At 33.8% G+C, this 21,261-nt stretch overlaps 1 protein-coding gene across 2 annotated transcripts in view; it reads left to right on the top strand.

The window, feature by feature from the left end:
* The window catches only part of LOC118197101 (serine/threonine-protein kinase DCLK1-like), a 219,236-nt gene that overhangs the window by 170,805 nt on the left and 27,170 nt on the right, over window positions 1-21,261 (top strand). For both annotated transcript variants that reach the window (XR_015038507.1, XM_085807611.1), the window contains exons 9-11: window positions 4,081-4,227; window positions 7,624-7,757; window positions 12,916-12,993. Coding sequence is in view for 1 of the 2 variants with exons in the window: in XM_085807611.1 (XP_085663737.1) it covers window positions 4,081-4,227; window positions 7,624-7,757; window positions 12,916-12,993 (359 nt within the window). In the remaining variant the exon portion in view is untranslated. The remainder of the gene's footprint in view (window positions 1-4,080; window positions 4,228-7,623; window positions 7,758-12,915; window positions 12,994-21,261) is intronic.

The raw sequence follows: 21,261 nt of genomic DNA, 5'->3' as shown, positions 1-21,261 counted from the left end.
TGTGGATTTTGACACCCCACTCACAATGAATAACAGAAAAATTATTCGCTATGCTAAAAGTGATGATCATGACAAAGTGATGATTGAATGGTCTGACAGAGATGCAGCGAGAGTATGGCATTGATGGGTCCAATGCTAATGGCTCAAGCCAAAATATTTCATGAAGAAATGAACTTAAAAACTGAGTGCACATATTCGATAGACTGGTTAACCAAATTTTTAAATCGCCGTGGTATAATGCAATTAAAAATTTCAGTTGAAAAAGCGTCAGCTGATAATGAAGCTATTGAACTCATTAATAGTGAAACGTTATCTACAGGGCAAATTTACATTGCTGATAAAACTAGTCTTTTTTGTCAATATGTAGCTTGGCAACCTCTGCAGAAAAGGCACCAACTGGTATCAAAGATTCCAAAGCTAGACTAACAGTTTTTGCATGCGCAAATGCTGCAGGAAAGCACAAGTGTAAACTTTTTGTGATTGGACAAAATACACAACCTCAAGTATTTAAAGGAGTAGTAAAGGTTTTCTTGTTTATATATTATGCAAATAAAAGAGCACAGTTGCCACAAATGTTAATGTATGATCGGTTTAAAAATCATTTCATGCCCAAGGCTCGGCAAAATTTGAATTGGGTTGGTTAATCTGATGACGCAAAAAATTGTCCTGATTGTAGATAACTGTTCGAATCATATTCCACTTAAAAGTTTTAATGAAAGCTAATGTATCCGTTGTTATTCTTTCCTCACGTGTATCTCCGTCATTCAGCCTATGAATATCGGAATAGTGCGCACGCTGAAGTACAAATATAAAGTCGCATTTTTAAAATCCATGTTAAATTTCTTGAATAATGCCAAGACTATTCAAAAATTTTTCAAATTATTTTAACATAAAATCTGCTACGTGGAGCATCGCAAGATCACGGGAGGATGTGCCTTCAGATACTTTAAAAAATGCTTTGCATAATTTGTGGCCAGCTACCATATTTCTTGGTGAGGATGATGAAGATGATAGCCGTGAATTTTGAAGGCTTTCAGATATCACACACCACAGGTGAAATTTTCCAATTGATGGATTTTGTAAAGAAATGTGAAGAAGCAGTAATAAAAGAAGATGATATAACAAAGTTTTTCATTGTGATGACAATACTCCAGTTATCAATCAATTAACAGACAGCGAAATCTGTAGTATAGTTTTAGATCCAGTGTATCACTACCAATAGTGAGCAAAGTGGTAGAAAGGTTGTTGAAAATGACAAAATTTTGATTAAGAAGTTAGTCGGAATTCACAAAACAGCAACTACAGGACTTCAACAGTGGAACTTTGTAACTGAATGAAAGATTAGAGAATGAATTAGCATAAAAAATAAGCAAATAAATATTAAGCTCTTTTTTTTTTTTTTTTTTTTGTAAATTTTGATACCTTTTAGTTCATAAATGCTTTATTATTTCATAAATCATGATTTTTAATTTTATAATTTCTATTTGCCATCTTACTAGATTTAAAATGATGATCTAATATCCGGAAAAATCCCAAATCCAGAATCGCCAAAGTCCCGGCGAGTCCGGATCTATTTGTATAAAAATTCATGTGAAGATTGTGTAAATTCTAAAATATAGCAATGGTATAGTGAGTTGTGTTGCAGTTACTTTCTGGAATGAGCTGGAGGATTAGAGGTTTTCCGCAGATTATATAGTTTTCTTAATTTATTCATTAATTATCTCATTATTAATTAATAATTATTAATTAACAATCATTGATATTTTTCTGAATTTAAATGACGTTCACCTGCAATTTTTAAGTATGCCTATGTACTTGGTTACAAAAATAGTTTGATATAGTTTATGCATTGCAGTAAAAAATAATTTTATTTAAATTATATCTTGTCAAATATTCGCCGTTTTGATTTCAAAATTAAGTTCAATATTTTTCTTGTTGGTTGCCATGGTTTCTGTAAGTTTTGTTAAATTTGGTTGAAAACTCTGCATTGCAAAAGGAAGGAATTTTTGAAAAAAACCATCATATATATGTTAATATACATATTGTTTTTACAAAAATGTGTACAAGTTACGATGTGTCAAGTTACACATCATTTCTTACTTTTTATGCTACAGGGTGATTGGAGGTATTTTGTCATAATTGTTTGTTAGACGTACTTATGACTGAGAGTCGCCCAACCAGTATAGTGGTTAGCATCGCTGACTGCTGTGCCCAAAGAGCCCGGGTTTGAATCCCGGAGAAGGCATGGATGTTTGTAAATCCGCCATTTGTTGTAATTATCAATCTACAATTGAAACAGCTATGGCCAGAAATGCTTTGATTTTAAATCCCTCTGCAGTTGAGGCTAGCTTTAAACTTCCTCGTTTAAACATTCCGAGTTTCAATGGTAACTATACAGATTGGCTTAACTTTTAATAGACGAACCAGCTGCTATTTTTAAGCACATTCTAGTTTCCGAAACTACATATGATGAAGCTTGGGACAAATTGATGAATTGTTATTATAGAAAAAAAATCAAATTGTCATGTCAATTGTTAGAAAATTTCTTGAGCAACCCAGAATTACTAGCACTGATTCTGTGTTAATCTAAGAAAACTATCTGATACATCTGATGAAGTTGTCCATGGATTAAAATCTCTTGGTGAAAAGGCTTCGTTTAGAGATGTTTGGCTAATTTATTTTTGTTAGAAAAGGTCGATCCAGAAACGCTCCATTTATGATCACAAAAGGTTGGTGAAGAAGAATTTCCTAGCTTGGAATGTTTTTTGGAATTCTTAAACTCAAGATCTGTTTCACTCGAACTGTTAAACACTCTGTTCTAAAATGTCAGCACTGCACTGTATCTCATAATTTATCAAAGTGTTATAAAATTAAAGGTGCAGATATTACAACTAGGGAAAATATCATCTGGAAGAATTTATGGCCAAATTGTCTTGCAGGCAGAGATATTAAGGCTTTGAAACAAAGGATTTTTTATTACAAATGATATTCTCTCTAGGTAAAACTGCAAGCTTGGAAATTAATAATACTTGGAAGATTTACTAGAGGATGATGATAGTGAGCTCAGTGAGAAAGAACTGAATAATTTAAAAACAGCAACAAAATTTGATTGTAGAGGAAGTATCATCAGAGAATGAGGAAGCAAAAGATGGTGTAAATTGCAAAATTTCATGAAATGGTATCTCCCTGGTGAAACAGTTCCAAGCTACAGTAAAGCATTTTGAGTGACAATGCCATGTCACACTTAAGAAACATTTTGAAACCTAGACAATTACAAATCAAATAGGACAAATTTTGAGTGAAAAGCAGAGTCAAGTGATGTTAAGAGACAAAGGAAAAGAAAATACACCAGATATTTATCCTGGCTGTTTTTATGGAAAGGGAGTTTTCATTTAAGCAATAACATCTCATTTTCTCTTCCTAATCACCTTCCACACTTCTTCGTACAGGTACAATAAAATTAAATTTTCATGTCATCTGTTGTTTGCTATTAATATCTCAATTTTGTATTAATTTATTATACTTACAATTTATCTTTTTTACTAGTAATTTATTGTGTCTGTAATTTATCTTTTTACTGTTAAGTTATAAATATACTTGATGTTAAATGAATTTGCTTTATTTTATGTGAAAGGAAAAATAAACTAGACTGTAGTGCTTTCTGTAAAAATTTTTGTAAGCTAATATGTTTGATACAGTTGTATGACATTTGTACTACTATGTGTACTTGTAATGTATGACATTTGTACTATTATGTGTACTTGTAATGTATGACATTTGTACTATTATGTGTACTTGTAATGAGTTTTCTTTGTAACTTTTAATAAATGTTCTTATTTGAATTAAATTATATTGTATTTTGAAAGAGATCTCTTTCAGACTTCCATTAAAATATATGAAACATACCATTTATATAAACATCAAACTGAGATTGAATTTTTCATAATTTTAAGGGTTCCTTGTATTTTTGGGATGTATTCTAAAGTTACATGTCATAATCGTGAAATTCTTTGAGGGATTTTGGAGAAATATTTTGAAAGATTTTGATTAACTATAATTCATACTTTTTTGTGCTTACAGGGTGGTGATCTTTTTGATGCTATAGCTTCAGCTACAAAGTATACAGAAAAAGATGCCAGTCTTATGGTCCATGACTTGAGTAGTGCTTTGTGCTATTTACATTCCTTGAATATTGTACATCGAGATATAAAACCAGAAAATTTATTGGTAAATTTGTTCTTCAGTTTATTGGTATTTCATAAATTCCGCTGTAATAGAATATAGCAAAATGTCAGCATTACGGTGAAAATTAAGGAATATTTTAATGTTGGGCATATATATAGTATTCAATCCTAAACTAGTAAGTACTATAAAACAAATGTATTTTTATTTACTTAGATGCAGCCTTCCTTCTGTGTAAAATGAATTTTCAAAAGTACTCTTTAATTTTGTGTTTAGAAAAGAAATTATAATGTAGGAAAGGTATAAATGAATTATGTAGCTTTTTTTTTTTTGTGTGTGTGTGTGTGAGGAGTTCCATCAAAATTTTAGTTTTCCCACTGTTGTAAGTTTTTTGTTCAATTTTAAAATGAAAACTTACTGTTAGTCTGGGCTGTAATTCATATATTGGCATTTAAAAAACTTAATTGCTAGATTGGGAGACGACAGTAAAACCATGCATGATAGTGATAAAATTGTAGGGAAAGCACACAACTATAGTTCTGTATGTTATTAAAAAGTGTAAGTGTGAAGACATTTTTGAATAACTATTGGTAGACGGGAAAGAAAAGCTACTAATTTTAATGATCACGTATTTGTAAGGAAAATGTTAGAGTCCAAGAGTTACAAAAGTATTCCAAAACAGAAAAAAGTACAATCAATTAAAGAAACATGAGAGCATCTGAGCTATATGAATCAAATTGCTGAATTGCCAAAAAGATTCTATTCAGTTAACCCAAGTTGAGTGCATGGAAATAAACCTGTGGCATTAGTACAGGAGGAGGAACCTGAGGAAATGTGGAATGATAAAAGAAAATTTAATGTGTTTGATGCAAAATAGTTCCAATTGTAAAATACAGCTGAAGATCTGTTTTAGCATGAAACCATTTGGCATTGAAAGGTTTTTTGAAGTCTGAAATTGTTTTTTGAAGCTATAGGCGAAATGATGTATTAAGATAGTTCAAAAGAAATGTGAAACCTTGTGTAAATAAATATGGAATAAAAGGCACATGTTTCAACTGGGTAAAGATTTGAACTATTTGATAAAAATTGTTTGAATATGGCTTTTCTGTGTGCTTCTAATAAGGATAAAGCTATCACTCAGCTTGTAGAGACATTAAGGCCCGTTCCCACTGGGGTTTATCTGAGCTAACGGAGTCAGTTCCATGTATCGACTAGCTCCGCTGTGCCTGCAGTTCAGATTTTTCAACTTGCCGCCCTATGGGAAAAACTGGTTTTGGAGATGGGTCGGTTACGTCAATTGTGTTCGTTACCTCAGATAAACCCCAGTGGGAACGCAGCTTTAGGATTTTGGGGGGAAGCAAGAGAGATTGCAAAATTAGCAATGTCTTTACCAGGATCTCTAGATACGTGCCCAAGCTTTCAGATCACCACACGACAAAGGCATGCCAAGAAGGTGGGAGAAATACCTTATATATTCCCCCTTTTAAAGGGCGGCTGGGGTTTTTAGGGGACATTATCACCAAATTCTGGGTGTGGAGAATCATCATCCAACAACCTTTTAGTTCAGGCACCACTGTAGAGACATTAGGTTTTTTTTTTTTTTTTTTTTTTTAAGCAAGAGAGATTGAAAAATTAGCGGTGCCTTCGCTGGGAATCGAACCGTGGACATCTGGATACGCACCTGGCGTGCAGACCACCACACCATGAAAACATGCCAAGAAGGCTGGAGAAATACCTTATAAGCTGAATGTTGAAACCACTTTTGGTCACTTACATGTGCAAGAATAAAAAATTGCTAATCCATTTCAATTCACCTTCCTGGAAAATGCCCAGTCAAGATGGGATATTACTTAGTGCTTCAACATATTCACAGCTCATTTTAAATACGGAAATTAATTTCTGACTTAATGAGCCATGCCAAAAATCAGACTTTCATGGCTGATATGTAAATGAGTCCAAAGAGATGTCTTGAATATGGCTTCTCAGAATATGTCTCTGTGGACAGGGATGACCCAGGGAAAACTCAGCAATTTGAGCAAAGATTATGCACAGCTGTTGCAGCATTAACCCAGGGCATGGGAGTTAGCAAGGTAGAACTGTATCCATGTAAATTATGTCTTTACCCTGGGAAGTGCTCAAACAACTGGGGAAAACTGACCAGACCTTTTTTGTTGTTACATTACAAAATCAATCCTAACCTGAATTTTATGTCTGTGCAAGCTCTGAAGAAATCTTGGATGATAAGATAACTAGTCACCTGAGAAATATTGCAATTAAGAAAATGCTTTCCAGCAGTTTAAGCAGTTATTTGATTGAATTACTTAATTACTGATTAATTTCTGGCCGTATCATGTCTTGTGATAACACCTAATTGTATTATCAATTTTATATCAAAAGTTATTCACCATATTTTTATGTGGGATATAAACTCTGCTTAGTGGTATCCATTCTCTGATTTAATAAAAAGTGGCCAATGAACAAACAATACATCTTTGATATATAATTGGCAAAACAAAACAAAAAAAAGGGGAAGTAAGTAAAAAGTTGATACAGCATCTAATGCAAGAAAAATAGAGAATTTTAGCCTGTTATCTTATTATTTTGTCTGCATAATCACTTCTACTTTTGCCCATTCTTACCAGAATGCAAATTACTTATGTACATATAAGGTTGGTGGCAACATGGCCAATTGTGACATTTCCTCACCCAGTTCTAAGTTATTTTAGAGCAGCATTAAACTTTTGCTGACCGAGTTTGCAGAATAGTTTGAGTCGATGCTGGTTAGGCTTTTCCTTTGGGTATTTCCGACATTAAGTTACTTTAAATTGTAATTTGCATCTTATGTTAGTTTAAATCCCTCAAGCAGTGGTGAAGCACAAGCTGTGCACTTGTTAAGTTCAAAGCTTTAATAAAAAGGTTGTTTAACCTGTCTTCTTAGTTGGAATTAATTCAGTAAACATGTGATAAGCCGCCTGGCAGTCTCGGCAGGAACAAAATTTAGTTAATTATGTGAGTGGCTCCCTGCAAGTAAATTTACTGTATTCAAATTATCAGCTTTCATTTAGCTGCTGTAATAAAGTCGATTTGAACCTGTCACACCAGAATAGTGTTTGTTCCTATGTTATTTTCCTTAAACTGTGTGCATCATAATGTTTGATTTATGGTTTTTACTGTAGGTCATACATATATAACTCTTTGGCAATTTTTATCCACTTATTATGGGATACGATCTGTTACTGAATATTTTAGTACTTATTTATAATTATAATTTACCATTTACATTGTTGATTTGTTAGTAATTGATTTTCTTATGATCATTTATTTACTTTACATTGGAAAGGTCAAGAAAATTCTGAAGTAGTCATTAGAAAAATTTAAATTCTTTTTTTGCCTGGCTACTCACATGATTCGTATTTTTATCCATGCATTTAAAATTTTTAGGTTGTTGAACACGAAGATGGTTCTCGATCATTGAAACTGGGAGATTTTGGCTTAGCGGTAGAAGCTAAAGAACCATTATTTACTGTATGTGGCACACCTACTTATGTAGCTCCAGAAATACTTGCAGAAACAGGGTATGTCCGTTTTATTTATGTATGAATGTCAAAATAAAGTTGTGCTTAAAAATGGATTAACTTGAATAAAATTGCATCCAGAGAGCAGTAGAATTTTATTAAACATGAAGAAAGTTAGCAAATTTGTTAGCAATGTAATTGATCTTTCATTTGACCTGATAAATTTCATATCAGCATTTGGGGGGAGGACTGCAGAGAAAACAACTGTAGAAGAACTAAAATTTTCTTAGTAGTTGTGCATATAAGAATTTGTACTAGAAAAATTTTCAGAGGAGCAATTGCACAAAAACCCTAAAAATATTGAGGATAATTTTAAACAAGAGCCAGGATAATACCCCAAAACAAGTGTGACTACTAATGTGAGACTAATACCCCCAAAATAAGTGTGACTACTAATGTTAGACTTGCTGAAAAACATTCTTTCTATAATGTGTTGTAATTCAAATTTCTATATTTGTCAAGCTCATGTCACACAATTGACTGCTGTGTTTGTTGTGGAAATGCCAAAAGAAAATTTTTCAGGAAGAATTTCTAGAATTATTAGTTTTGCTGTTCGTGTAATGGAATTTGTAGAAGCTGTTTAACTCTTTGACTGCTAACTGTTCTAAGTTGAAGTGCTTCGCATTAGCAGCATGCAACCGCAATGACTGACTAATGTCTCATTTTTTCTCATTACTAAGCAACAAACAAGGTTGGACGTATACAATAGAAATAGTTTCCAAGCATACACGAGACGGCAGTAAATAACCAAAGCCTTTGGCAAGCTTGCAAATGCATCCGTAGTCTGCAACGATTGCTTGCACTGGATGCACATATGCACTCGTAGGCCACACCAATGGGTTTTTTTTTTTTTTTTTTTTTTTTTTTTTTTTTTTTTTTTTTGATGCATATATATGGCCATAACAAACAATTGTTACTGTTTAGCTATGTACAGTTATTTACTAACAAGAACATCTTAGCTCTGTACTATTTTTTATACAATTTTAGTGAGTTTCTTAATAGGTCTAAGAAGTGAAACAGTGTTGAAAAAGTGTTTTTATTATTCAATACAATAGCCAATTAAATATATGTTTTTATGTTATGCTGTTCGTTAATATTTGAAGGGATAGTAAAAGAGAAAGAATGTGCAAAGAGGCATGATTACTGGAATAAATTTTTATTTATAGCCAATGCTTTTAGGTGAGAAAAATAACTTGAAAGTACTAGCAATTAGGATGGTTCTCAAATTTAGTATTTATTCTTATTAAATAAACTTATTTCTCATATTGTAACCGAACATTTGATAAATGTTATATAATTTTCAAAATATTGCTTATTTTATTTGTTGCAGAGTTATTAATAGCAACATGTGTTGGACTTGGACATATTCATTGTAGTTTCTTTGGTGTCCTTATTAATAGTTTAGTATTATATAGGATTTGGTGCAAAGTACTAGTCTGCCTCATCTCACCCGAGTTAAATTTTCTTCTAATTTAATGTGATGTAAAATTTGAAGTAGCAAACTATCAAGCAACTGTCAAATTATGTTAGTAAACATGAAATGTAAGAAAAAGATAAAAATTATGAAATTAGTTCATTTTCAGTATGATGTTCAAGGGGGTATATCAATTGCAGAGGTCAAACTCCCCTTTTTTAGTTGTTACCACGCATGATCTTGCAAGACCTTCACGTCCTTTAAAAATGGGAATTATTCAACCTAAATCCCAGGGGAACCTAGATTTAATTGTTCCTTCAAGTGAAACTATATCACCAATTTAAATATTTTTCTTAGTTTCAGTTGTACTGAAGAAATTAGCATTTCTTAAATCAAGAAGATACCGAGTTTTCTTTTTCTTTTTTTTTTTTTTTTTTTTTCTGGAACTGTTTTCTGAGTGTTGTCTGATATTCTTTTCGTTTTATTAAACTTTCTCTTGTTGGAGAATAATTCAGGATCTTAGCAAGGTTGTATGGATATTCATTTTTATGTTTGATCAATAGAAAATCAGCCAGTGAAAGCAGTTCGGGTTCATGTAAATCATTGTAAACATAAATCAAATGATGTCTATTCACAGTCTTTTCGACTTCCATCAGTACAGTCATAAATTCTTCAAAATTCAGTTGAGCTCTGCCTAATATCTTTTTTGATGGTTCCTTGATTGCTTTTCATAAGGTGTTTGTAAAAAGCTCCCATCATGGAGCAAGCTTCACGATAAATTTCCAAGTCAAGCCTTCAGTATCTAGAAAATTTAGATAGTGTGCTCCTTTAATCCTGCTTTAAAAATACTGTAAATCTTTGGCAGCATATTTGAAAGTCTTTGCGTTGTCTGAATAAAAGCTGCAATAGTTTCCTCATCTCAAGATCAAACATCCGAGATCCAGAATGAATTTATTTGCAGACATATTGGAAATGGTTCTGGATGAAGCCGCTTGTGTAACTGCATACATAAACAATACAATGTATGATTTCTGAATGTCATTTCCAGACTTGATATAAACCGGACCTGTGAAATCCACACTTGTAACAGGCAGGGGATGTTTCTGCAATTCAATCTTTAGGTAACTGAGCTGGCATTTGTTTAGCTAGTTTTACTGCATATTTTTGGCATATTAAACAGTTTCCTAAAACCTTCTTCATCAGCTGGAAGTCTTTAGGAATCCAAAATTTCTGTTTTAGTGTGGCCAAAGTTACTCATGCATGTACTAGAATGTTATTATGTTTTCTTTTTACAGTTAATTCAGTAAGTTTGGAATCTTTAGAATATATTACAGATTGGAGAAATTGACTTGTTAGATTTACGAGCCTTAATTTCAGGTGTGAAGAAATCCATCTGAGCTTTATGAACACAAATTATTTAAGTGTCATGAATTTCAGAAGCACTTAACGCTCCACTATTAGCAAGCAGTTTTCTTGCCTTAGCAACAAAACGTTTAATCCATGCCACAATTCTGTGAAATTTTATTATATCCAATAGTTGATTGTATCTTTTCACAACAATGTCATAAACAGATAACTTATTATAGTGTTTTAGTTGTTCATACAATTCTGAGAAATGTGAGCACATAACTGAATTTTATTATATCCAATAGTTGATGGTATCTTTTCACAACAAGGTCATAAACAGGTAACTTATTATAGTGGTTTAGTTGTTCATAGTTCCAATGTCGAATTTCTGTTGAACTGACCAGTTTATGCATTCGTTTTGTAACCATTCCGGTCCAGACCATCAAAGTGAACAAACAAGTCTTCAAATAATTTACACTTAAACCTCTGGTTTCTGAGGAATTTTCCATACCTTTACATTTCCAGTTATTGGAAGATACTCTGATCCAGTGTAATACAATTTGCAAATCTGTCCATAAATATATATGATAACAAATATGATTAAATAATTTAATTAGATATTTTGCAAGTCCAGCTGCTGTCACTGCTCCCAATAATGCTAATTAGGTGTTAATATTAAGCTTTTAAGAGGAGCTACTCTGGTCCTCGATAAAATGAAACTTGTTTCAATTTCATCAAATTTATTTGTATATCTGAAATATGCTATACAGCCATATGAGTTATTACTTGCGTCACAGAATATCTGTAAGGAAATGTCACTATTTTGCTTATCAACATTTTGAAATTCTTTTTCTAACTATCGATATTTCTTGTAAATGAATTATTTCTGCAAGTCACTTCTTAAATTCACTTTCAATAGCATTTGGAGGCTGTTCGTCCCAATCAAGACCTCTTATCCATATCTGCTGTAGCAGGCTCTTAATTTTAACCACAAATGGAGATATAAATCCAGTTAGATCATAAATTTTAGCAGTAACTTGTAACACTGTTCATTGAGTAAATAACACACAGCTAGTTGAAGATTCTGAAGATTTTAAATCTAATTTAATAGTGTCACTTTCTGTATCCCAAAATCAAGGCCTAAACTTTTAACTTGCAACAAGGAATCATTCATTGGTAAACCGTTTTTTAACCACATGTCTTTTAACTCTATAATTTGAATTAAATTTACGTACATTCATACTCGCGTGCTTTAAAATTGTAACTGCATCAAATGACAGTTGGTATGTCTTTTCTACTGTATTTCAACCATAATGCAGATCATTGACATATAAAGATGAATTCAACATTTCATAACTTTCAGGTTTTTTAGTGAAGTATTTTTTGATATGGTAGCAAATTGTAACTGTCGTTCATTATTGCATTGTTCATAATGGTAATATTTTGTAAACAAGTTTTCTCTTTTCCAAATTTGGAACCTGTAATTACCCATCCAAAGATTGTTTTAATGCACCTAAATGTATATTTATTAAGATTTTTTTATCGAAGATGAATTTCCAAAATATATCAGATCCTATTAGGATTTCAACATCCAAATATTTATCTCTGCAACATGAGTCAGTGAGTGGTAATTTATGACTAGCCAAATAAATTCTGACACTTGTTTATCTGGAAGGGAAATTATGTTATGTTAATCCTGTTATGTTAGCGTTAATAAAAATTTCGATTTTAATTGAATACTGTCTATTATTTCTACCTTTGATTTCAAATTCTATGATTGGGTACTTCTTCTCTGCTGCATACTGCATTCCAAAAGAATAAATGAATTTGCAACAACTGCACATGTTTGTAAATAAACATTTTTGGAACATGTCATATTTTTTTGCTTTTTACTTCCCTCCTCCCCTCTGAAAAATGGCCAAATATATAACTGAAGATCTTGCACAAAGCATGAAGATAAAACCATCAGTGATAGGTTTATTTAGGTATGGCAAAGCACCCAAGGACTATCTAAGGGGAGGGAGGACTTTGTAGGGGAAACTGGCTTGTATACACATTACACATGGGGAAAACCACACCATCGGTGATAATAAGCATGAAGTTAGTAGCATAAAATGCAATAATCTGATCTGTCAAAGAAAGCTTAGTAAAATTTATGATTATCTGTACATCTGAAATAATGCTTACTGATGAAGTTCATTATGATTAAATATTCATATCTGAAATTTTATAAAGTTTTATATTTATATTTATATATATATAGTGTAATATATGTTATAGAAACTTGCTCATAAATGATTATTTCAGTTTGCAACATATTTTTAAATCTAAAAATACTAATAACTTTGCTAAGGCAGCATCTTCTGTCATTTAAAAAAAAAACTGTTTTGATTTTAGATACGGACTGAAAGTAGATGTTTGGGCTGCTGGTGTTATAACATACATTCTGCTTTGTGGATTTCCCCCATTTGTGAGGTGAACATTATTTTACTCAGTTCAATGCAATTTTTTGATATATTTCTTTAAATTTTTGTCAGATTTATTTCTCTAAAATATTTAAAGTTGACAGTATGCTTGATGTATTTTTTCATTTTAATTTGTCATGATGCTTTTAAACTCTTGACTTTTTTGTAGACGTATTGCATTAAATTTGTGTGCAGATTGTTCTGCATGCGGAGATCAGTACTTACGGCTTTAAATTCATTCTAAACAAATGTGTCTTAACTGCAACAAAATACTGAACCACATAAGGTTATCTAATGCTGTCACCACATAATCATGTGGAAAGTGCTGAAATGCCTTCCGCAGTGAACTTAATTGTGGTAGCTTAATTAGCTGAATTTAATATAGAAACAGTAAGAATCACTAGTGAATAGCTAAATTTACTGCTTTTAGTTTTTAGCTATCGAAATGCACTGCTACTTTGAATAACAGAAATAATAGAATCTGAATTTTTTTTAAGTCACAAATAATTACTTGTTGCCAATCAGCATAAAAGAAATATAAATGTGAATATTAACAAAGTATTAATTAATTTTACAAAATAATTAAACACTTTCAAAAATATAAAATTCTTGAAATTAAAAGTAATTACTGTCAAAAGTCGTTAATCCAGACCTCAAAGCTACAAACTTTCTGCGCGTGCATCAACGCATTATGCACGTAATACTTTTACTGATACAAAAGCAAAAAGTTTAAAGTTGTAAAAGAACATTTAGCAGAAGTAGCAATAGAAGCTCCCTAGGGTTATATACTGTGCAGACACTGAAGACAAAAGTTTTAAACTTAACTAATTTATTAACAGTATATAAAAATAAAAGCACAATGAATAAATTTAATCAATATCAGAAACATAAAGAGTATAACATAATCATTATATAAAAAAATTACACTTAATTGATTATCCATTAACCCCCAAGGGTTTTTCCTTTAAAGAATGTTACACTATTAAAGACACGGTAAATATTTTTACCTGATCTCTAAATACTGGCATTCAATACGCGAAAAACATATCACTAAACAGAAACTACGCGGTTATAATGAAATTTGCTTCACTATCAATAAGTCCATGCTTTGTGGTCAAGAAGGCACCTGAAAAATTAAACTAAATCCTTGAGAGCACTTAAACCCGCAAAAAGCTGCTCACTGTAGTTACACACGAGAAATCACAGCTTGGAAAAGCATAGCCGCTAATTCTGAAAAAACACTTGTGTTGAAGATACCGCCTTCATGAAAACAAGATGCCGCCCACAGCAGTCGCTCACATTGTTGCCGATTTTCAGAATCCAGAAAAAGTCATCTTTCGGAACAGAATCATGGCACTAGTCGCTGGCTGGCATGCATCGCAATATCGTTCTCCAATGGGGGCTGGAACGGCACACCATGGAGCAATGAAACAGGAACCAGAAGGAATAAGCCAGAGCAACGCGAGATACTTATAACTGAAGTAGACATGACGTCATCTCACGGCAATCAATCAGCTATCGGCACGTCTCAGCTTTCCAGATGACATAACATCAAGTTTCGTTTTTGCATCTTAATTAGGGTGGAACAGTCCGTTCTTAATACAAACAGTGGCAGTGAAAAACGAATTAGAAATAATTACTATATCCCCTTAAAATAAAAACTAAGCCTTATGTAAAAGTTATTTCGAGGAGGAGAGATGTTGCAGAAAAAGGGTTACAATAGGTCATATTTTCCAACATTTACGCTTGCGCATATGCGTGTACGCATGTGCGTAATTGTTGGAAAATATGACCTTTTGTAACCCTTTTTCTGCATCATCTCTCCTCCTTGAAATATTTATTAGGCTTAGATTTTATTTTAAAGGGATATAGTAGTTACTTCTACTTTGTTTTTCACTGCCACTGTTGGTGCAAAAACAAAACTTGATGTTACGTCATCTGGAAAGCCGAGTCGTGCCGATAGCTGATTGATTGCCATGAGATGACATCATGCCTACTTCTGGTATAAGTATATCGTGTTGCTCTGGCTCATTCCTTCTAGTTCCTGTTTTCTTGGCTCCTGGGTGTGCAGTTTCCAGTCCCTATTGGAAGACGTCTTGCGATGCGTGCAGTCCGGTAATAGGTTCCATGGTTCCAGTCTACAAGATGACTTTTCCTGGATTCTCAAAAGAGGCTACAATGGGAATGACTGCAGTGGGCGGCATCTATGTTCTTCAAGAAGGCGGCATTTAACATAAGTTAGTGGCGATGTTTTTCTAAGCTGCGATTCCTTATGTTTAACTACAGTGAGCGGAGTTAGGCCGGTTTTAAGTGCTCTCAAGGATTTAATTTAATTTTCAGGTGCCTTCTTAACCATTAAGCATGGACTTATTGACAGTGTAGCTAATTTCATTTGAAACCGCATAATTTCTGTTTAGGATACGTTTTTCGCGTATTGAATGCCAGTATTTTGGAGACCAGGTAAAATATTATTTAATATATGAAATTTTTGATAATGATGGTTATATTATAATTTTTAAGTTTCTGATATTGTTTAAATTTATTCATTGTGTTTTTATTTTTATATATTGTTAATAAATTGGTTAAGTTTGAAACCTTTTATTGTTTTCAATATCTGCACAGCACATAACCTTAGGGAGCTTCTATTGCTACTCTTGTTAAAAGTTTATTTTTACAACTTTAAACTTTGCTTTTGCATCATTTTGGTTATGGGCACAGCCCCAGAGTTATCTTTAGTGCAGACTTTTGAAGTTTAAAAAGTAATTTAGGACTTAAGAGACTGGGGGGGGCGTTTTTTTTTTTTTTTTTTTTTTTTTTTTTTAAATTCAAATATGGCTACTGTTAATGTTATGCATAATATTGCTAAACTTGATGCATGTAATTATTTTACATGGTCTAAAGATATGAATTTTTTTTAAATGAGAAAATTGCATGGCTTTTGGTTAAAGGTATTGAAAAATGTCCTGATTTAAATGATGTGAAGGGTATTACCAAAAAAATTGTTGCTGACTATCAAAATAGAAGTCGTTTGGCATTATCTTTAATTTATATGAATGTAAGCCCTGAATAAAGAAACTTGATAAGTGAAATTGATGACCCGGTAATTGCATGGAATACGCTTGCCAAATATTTCCAGCCAGATTATCGATCTAGACATATGTCCTTGTTTTCAGAGTTCTTAAATTGTAAAATTAAGCCAAGTGAATGTATTAGTTTCTTTTCTTCTAGATTAAAACGGGTAACTGAACAATTAGCTGATATTAATCAGGTTGTAAGAGATGTATACATAGTATGTTTTCAGTTTCTTAGGATCCTTCCAGATAAATATGATCAAGTAGTTCAGAATGTTTTGAGGTGGCCAGATGAAAAGTTCATATTTAAAAATGTTGAACTTGAAATACTAGCTGAGGAAATGCGTTTTAATTTAATTGAGATAGATAGGGAAAATTCCAATAAGACTATAGAAGTTCAAAGTACTCACTTTGAACCCAAATTTAAGCAGATTAAAGGGCTCAAGTGTTATAAATGTGGCCGTCCAGGTCATATTCAAAAATACTGTAGTATGAAAGGTAATTTTTCCAGATCACCCTCGCCTGCTTCTTCTGTTTCCTCAGCTGTATCTAGTAGTAATAAAACATCCTCTAAGTGTAAGAATAAACCCAAGTTGTGTAAAGGTAAAAATAATTCCCATGCTCAGTCCCATTTTATAGCTCAAGCTAATGTTAACAATTTGGAGGAAAATGATGATAGTTGGATTTTCAATACTGCTGCATCTCATCATTTTTGTAAAAATCGTTAATTGTACAATACCTTTTCTCCTGTGAAGAATGAGAATATGGTAGTAGCTGTTGATGGGGTAACTTTTCCAATTCATGGGAAGGGTACTGTTAAAATGAAATTTGGGGATAGATGTTTTATACTCACTTGAACTGAGACGAAATTTAATATCTGGACCTAAAGTGGATATCAATGGAGCGAGATTTTATGGTGAAAATGGGCAAATTAAAGTTACTAATGATGAAAATGAAACTAAGTACAAGGCTAAGTTGATAGGAAGTAACTATCATGTATTCTCGAAAATAGTGAAAAGGGGGGGCAAATCTGTGAAATTTGAGGCATCCATAGTTCAGCATAACAATAGTGAATTATGGCATGATAGGTTTGGTCATATAAATTATGGTGCTATTGTCAGGACTAGTAAGAGAATTTGTTTTGTGAACATTGCCAAATCAAAAAGCAAAGACGAATCTCCTATAGACCTTTAGAAGGTATTCGAGTGAAGAGACCGCTTGAAAGGGTTTTTTCTGATGTATGGGGACCTATTAACATTCCAGGTAGGAATAGAGAACGTTATTTTGTTTCCTTTATTGACGAATATTCTCGTTATGTGGTAGTGTACCCCATCGTAGAGAAAAGTCAGGTGTTTGAAGTATTTGAAAGGCACATAGCACGTGCTGAAAGATCTCTGAACCTTAAGTTGATATATTTTAGAACTGACAATGGATGGAACAATTCAGGTCATATTGTAGTAAAAATGGTGTAAAGCACGAATTTACAGACATATCTACTCCGGAGTTTGTGAGAGATTCAATCAGACAGCTCTCAACAATGTACGTGCAATTTTACGTGATAGTGGAATGAGTCCTGAATTTTGGTCAGATGCAGTGATGTATTTTGCATATTTATTTAATAGAATTTGTCATAAGGGCCAAGATAGAACCCCATTCGAATTGTATACTAAACGGAAACCATCAGTATGTCACCTTAAGGCATTTGGAATGATTGCCTATGTGGAAATTCCAAAGGCTAAAATAAATTCTAAGCTTGATCCAAAGGCAACAGAGGGCCGATTGATTGGATACAGTGTACGAACAAAAGGGTACAAGATTTGGTTGGAAAATGAACAAAAGGTAGTAGAAACCCTAAATGCTATTTTAAAGAGTCAATTGGAATGCAGAAAAGTGGCAGTGGACTGCACTGGGCACCCTTCCTGATTTGGAATCTGAAAAGAGGGTCGAGTTCCAATCTACTGATACACCAGTTGGCTATTTTCCTGAAATAGAGGAAAGAATTGATACTAGTGTACCCTCTTCTATACCTAGCACTGACACTCAATCTACACTGAGAAAGGTAACTTGGCTTTGCAAACCTGTTCAAAGGCCAGACAGCACTTGTACGGATGTGTACTATTTTGAGAAGGGGTCTAATCAAAGACTACGATCACCAAATGACGTAGAAAAGTATTGCACTGAGCATAATATTCAGTATGATTCTACCTTGTTTGATTTCAAGGTAAGCAATACTTATAGTGATGAAATCGACCCAACTGGCACTCCTTCAACGTCATATACCCAAGATAGCTGACTAGAGGTTTCAGTTCCAAACACTTAAAACCAGGCAATGAATTCCACAAAAAAGCATAAATGGATAGAGGCAATGGAAGAGGAAATGGCTAACAAGCGAAAGCATACGGTATGGAATCTTGTTCCACTTCCTAAAGAAAAGACTCCACTAGGTTGCAGGTGGATTTTCAACATTAAATGTGACGAATTTGGAAGCGTTCGTTTTAAAGCTCGTTTAGTGGCTCAGGGTTATCGGCAAATTAAATACGATACCTATGATGAAACCTACTCACCTGTAGTCAACTTTTCAGTAATAAGGCTCTTTTTCTCTCTCTTAGTTGCACACCTTGGATGGGCAAACATACAATGCGATGTAAAAAGTGCCTATCTCTACGCTCCTTTATCTGAGGAAATTTACATGTCCCAACCTCAGGGTTTCGTAGAGCGAGATAAAGGAACTTTTGTGTGTCGTTTAGATAGAGCCTTGTATGGTCTACATTAGAGTGGGCGATTATGCTACTCTGAGCTGGATAGAACACTAGGGTTTACCAAGTTTGAGTGGTGTAATTGTGTCTATCATTTTAAAGATTTTGTCATTCTGTTGGTTTATGTTGATGATATTGTTGTGTTTGGAAAAAGTGAAGTTCAGGCTAAAAGGATATTAAAAGTCCTGAATTCACATTTTGAATTGAAAATTTTGGGTAAAACAAAAAAGCTCTTGGGTGTGGAATTTGAATATAAGAACAATAGTGTCCTGATTTACCAGCAATTATATATAGAAGACATAGTTGATTGATTCAAGTCATTTAAAATACAAATTACTTCCCTTCCAATAGTTAAAGGTGTGAAATACTCAGTCTCAAAGTCCCAGTACACAAGAAGAAACGACTGAGATGATGAATTATCCTTATAGAAATGTTTTGGGATGTCTCTCGTTTCTTTGCAATTGTACTCGTCCGGATATAGCTTATGCTGTTAATATATTTTCTCAGTTTCAAAGCAATCCTGGTAAGTTTCACTTTGAAGGATTACTTAAACTTTTAGGATACATTTCCAATACCAGACATCACAAACTTAAACTGGTATGCAAGGAACTGAAGCTCAATATATATTCAGATTCGGATTTTGCTTCAAGCAGGGATTATATGGTGTCTATTGGTGGACAAATAGCTTTGTTGGGAGAATCACCTGTATCTTGGCATACATTTAAAGAAAGGGGAGTGATTTTGTCTACTATGGAGGCTGAATTTATCTCCATGACTGAATCAGCAAAAGAATTAGTTTGGTTTAAAAACATGTTGGATGAATGCATTCAGTTTAAGATTACAAGTAACTATGTTTCAAAACCAATATTGTTTGCGGATAACATGGCTGCTATTTGTTTTACAAAATCACTCATTGAAAACTCAAGGACAAAACATATAGATGTAAAACTATTCTTCATTCGTGATCTATTGAACAGGGAAATATAAGCAAAGATAATCTGGCTGATCCCATGACAAAACCGCTGACTAAACATAACTTGATAAGATTTTGTGGAGCAATTTTCTTGTGAAACTTGTTTTTGTGTGTATTTGACTTTAAGAGTTTTGTTTAGTTGAAAATAATACGAGGGCCATCCAGGAAGTAGATTACGTTTCCGTCTGTGTCCGCTAGGGGCGGGGCTAGCGCGGCCATCTTGGGGTCAGAGCGTTGCACAGCTCAGTCTGCATCTAGCCGTGCTAGTGAGAGGTTCGTGCTGTGCTCCGTTCAGATACTGTGACGGTTTGAAATGTCTGCGTTAATTGAAAATCCTGCGAGGTGCGCTCAGTAATAAGGTTTCTGACTGTAAAAAACTGTAAACCGATAGAAATCTATCGGCAGCTTCGTGAAGTGTATGGGGACAACATTATCACTGAAGGTGGAGTGCATCAGTGGGTCATAAGATTTCAAAATGGCCGAACCAATGTTCACGACGAAGATCGAAGTGGGAGACCCAGCATAGTGACCGCCGAACTTCTCGAAAAAGTCGATGCTAAAGTCCGTGAAGATCGAAATTTCACAATAACGGAACTTTCTTTGAGTTTTCCACAAATTTCGCGAAGTTTGTTGCACGAAATCATCAGCGAAAAGCTTGGTTACCACAAGTTTTGTGCAAGATGGATTCCAAAAATCTTGACAGAGGACCACAAAAATCAGCGAATGGCTGCAGCGTTGAACTTTTTGGACGCTTACCATAAGGATGGTGACTCTTTACTCGATCGCATCGTTACTGGTGACGAAACATGGGTGAAACATGTGAACTGTGAAACGAAATTGCAATCAATGCAGTGGGGGCACACAAGTTCTCCCCAAAAACCCAAGAAATGCATGCAAACAATGTCGGCAAGGAAGATGATGGCGACTGTTTTTTGGGACAGAAAAGGTGTAATTTTGGTGGACTTCCTGGAAAGAGGCACTACAATAAACTCTCAAAGGTATTGCCAAACTCTCCAAAAACTCAGAAGAGCAATTCAAAACAAGCGCAGAGGAATGTTGAGCTCTAAGATCTTGTTGATTCACGACAACGCCCGGCCCCACACGGCAAATGTCACTCGTAAAGTTCTTGAATCTTTTAAGTGGGAGTTGTTTCCTCATCCGCCGTACAGTCCCGACCTGGCACCGAGCGACTTCCACCTATTCCCAGCAATGAAGAAGTGGCTGGCTATGCAGCGTTTTGATGACGACGCACAGCTGCAAGAAGAGGTAACGAAGTGGTTGAAGACACAGGCGGCCGAATTTTTCGACGAAGGAATTTCCAAGCTCGTACATTGCTACGATAAATGCCTTAATTTGTATGGTGACTATGTAAAAAAGTAGTATTTGAGTGTGGCTTTCATCTGTATATAATAAAATTTGTTTCCTATACTTTGTTTATTTTTTTATTCCAAAACGTAATCTACTTTCTGGATAGCCCT

The sequence above is a fragment of the Stegodyphus dumicola genome, chromosome X1 (genome assembly GCF_044657685.1).
Source record: "Stegodyphus dumicola isolate Sdum_Otavi_A_Nest chromosome X1, ASM4465768v1".
Classification (NCBI taxonomy): Eukaryota; Metazoa; Arthropoda; class Arachnida; order Araneae; family Eresidae; genus Stegodyphus; species Stegodyphus dumicola.
Note: the sequence above shows the minus strand (reverse complement) of the source record. Positions and strands in the feature narration are given on the sequence as shown.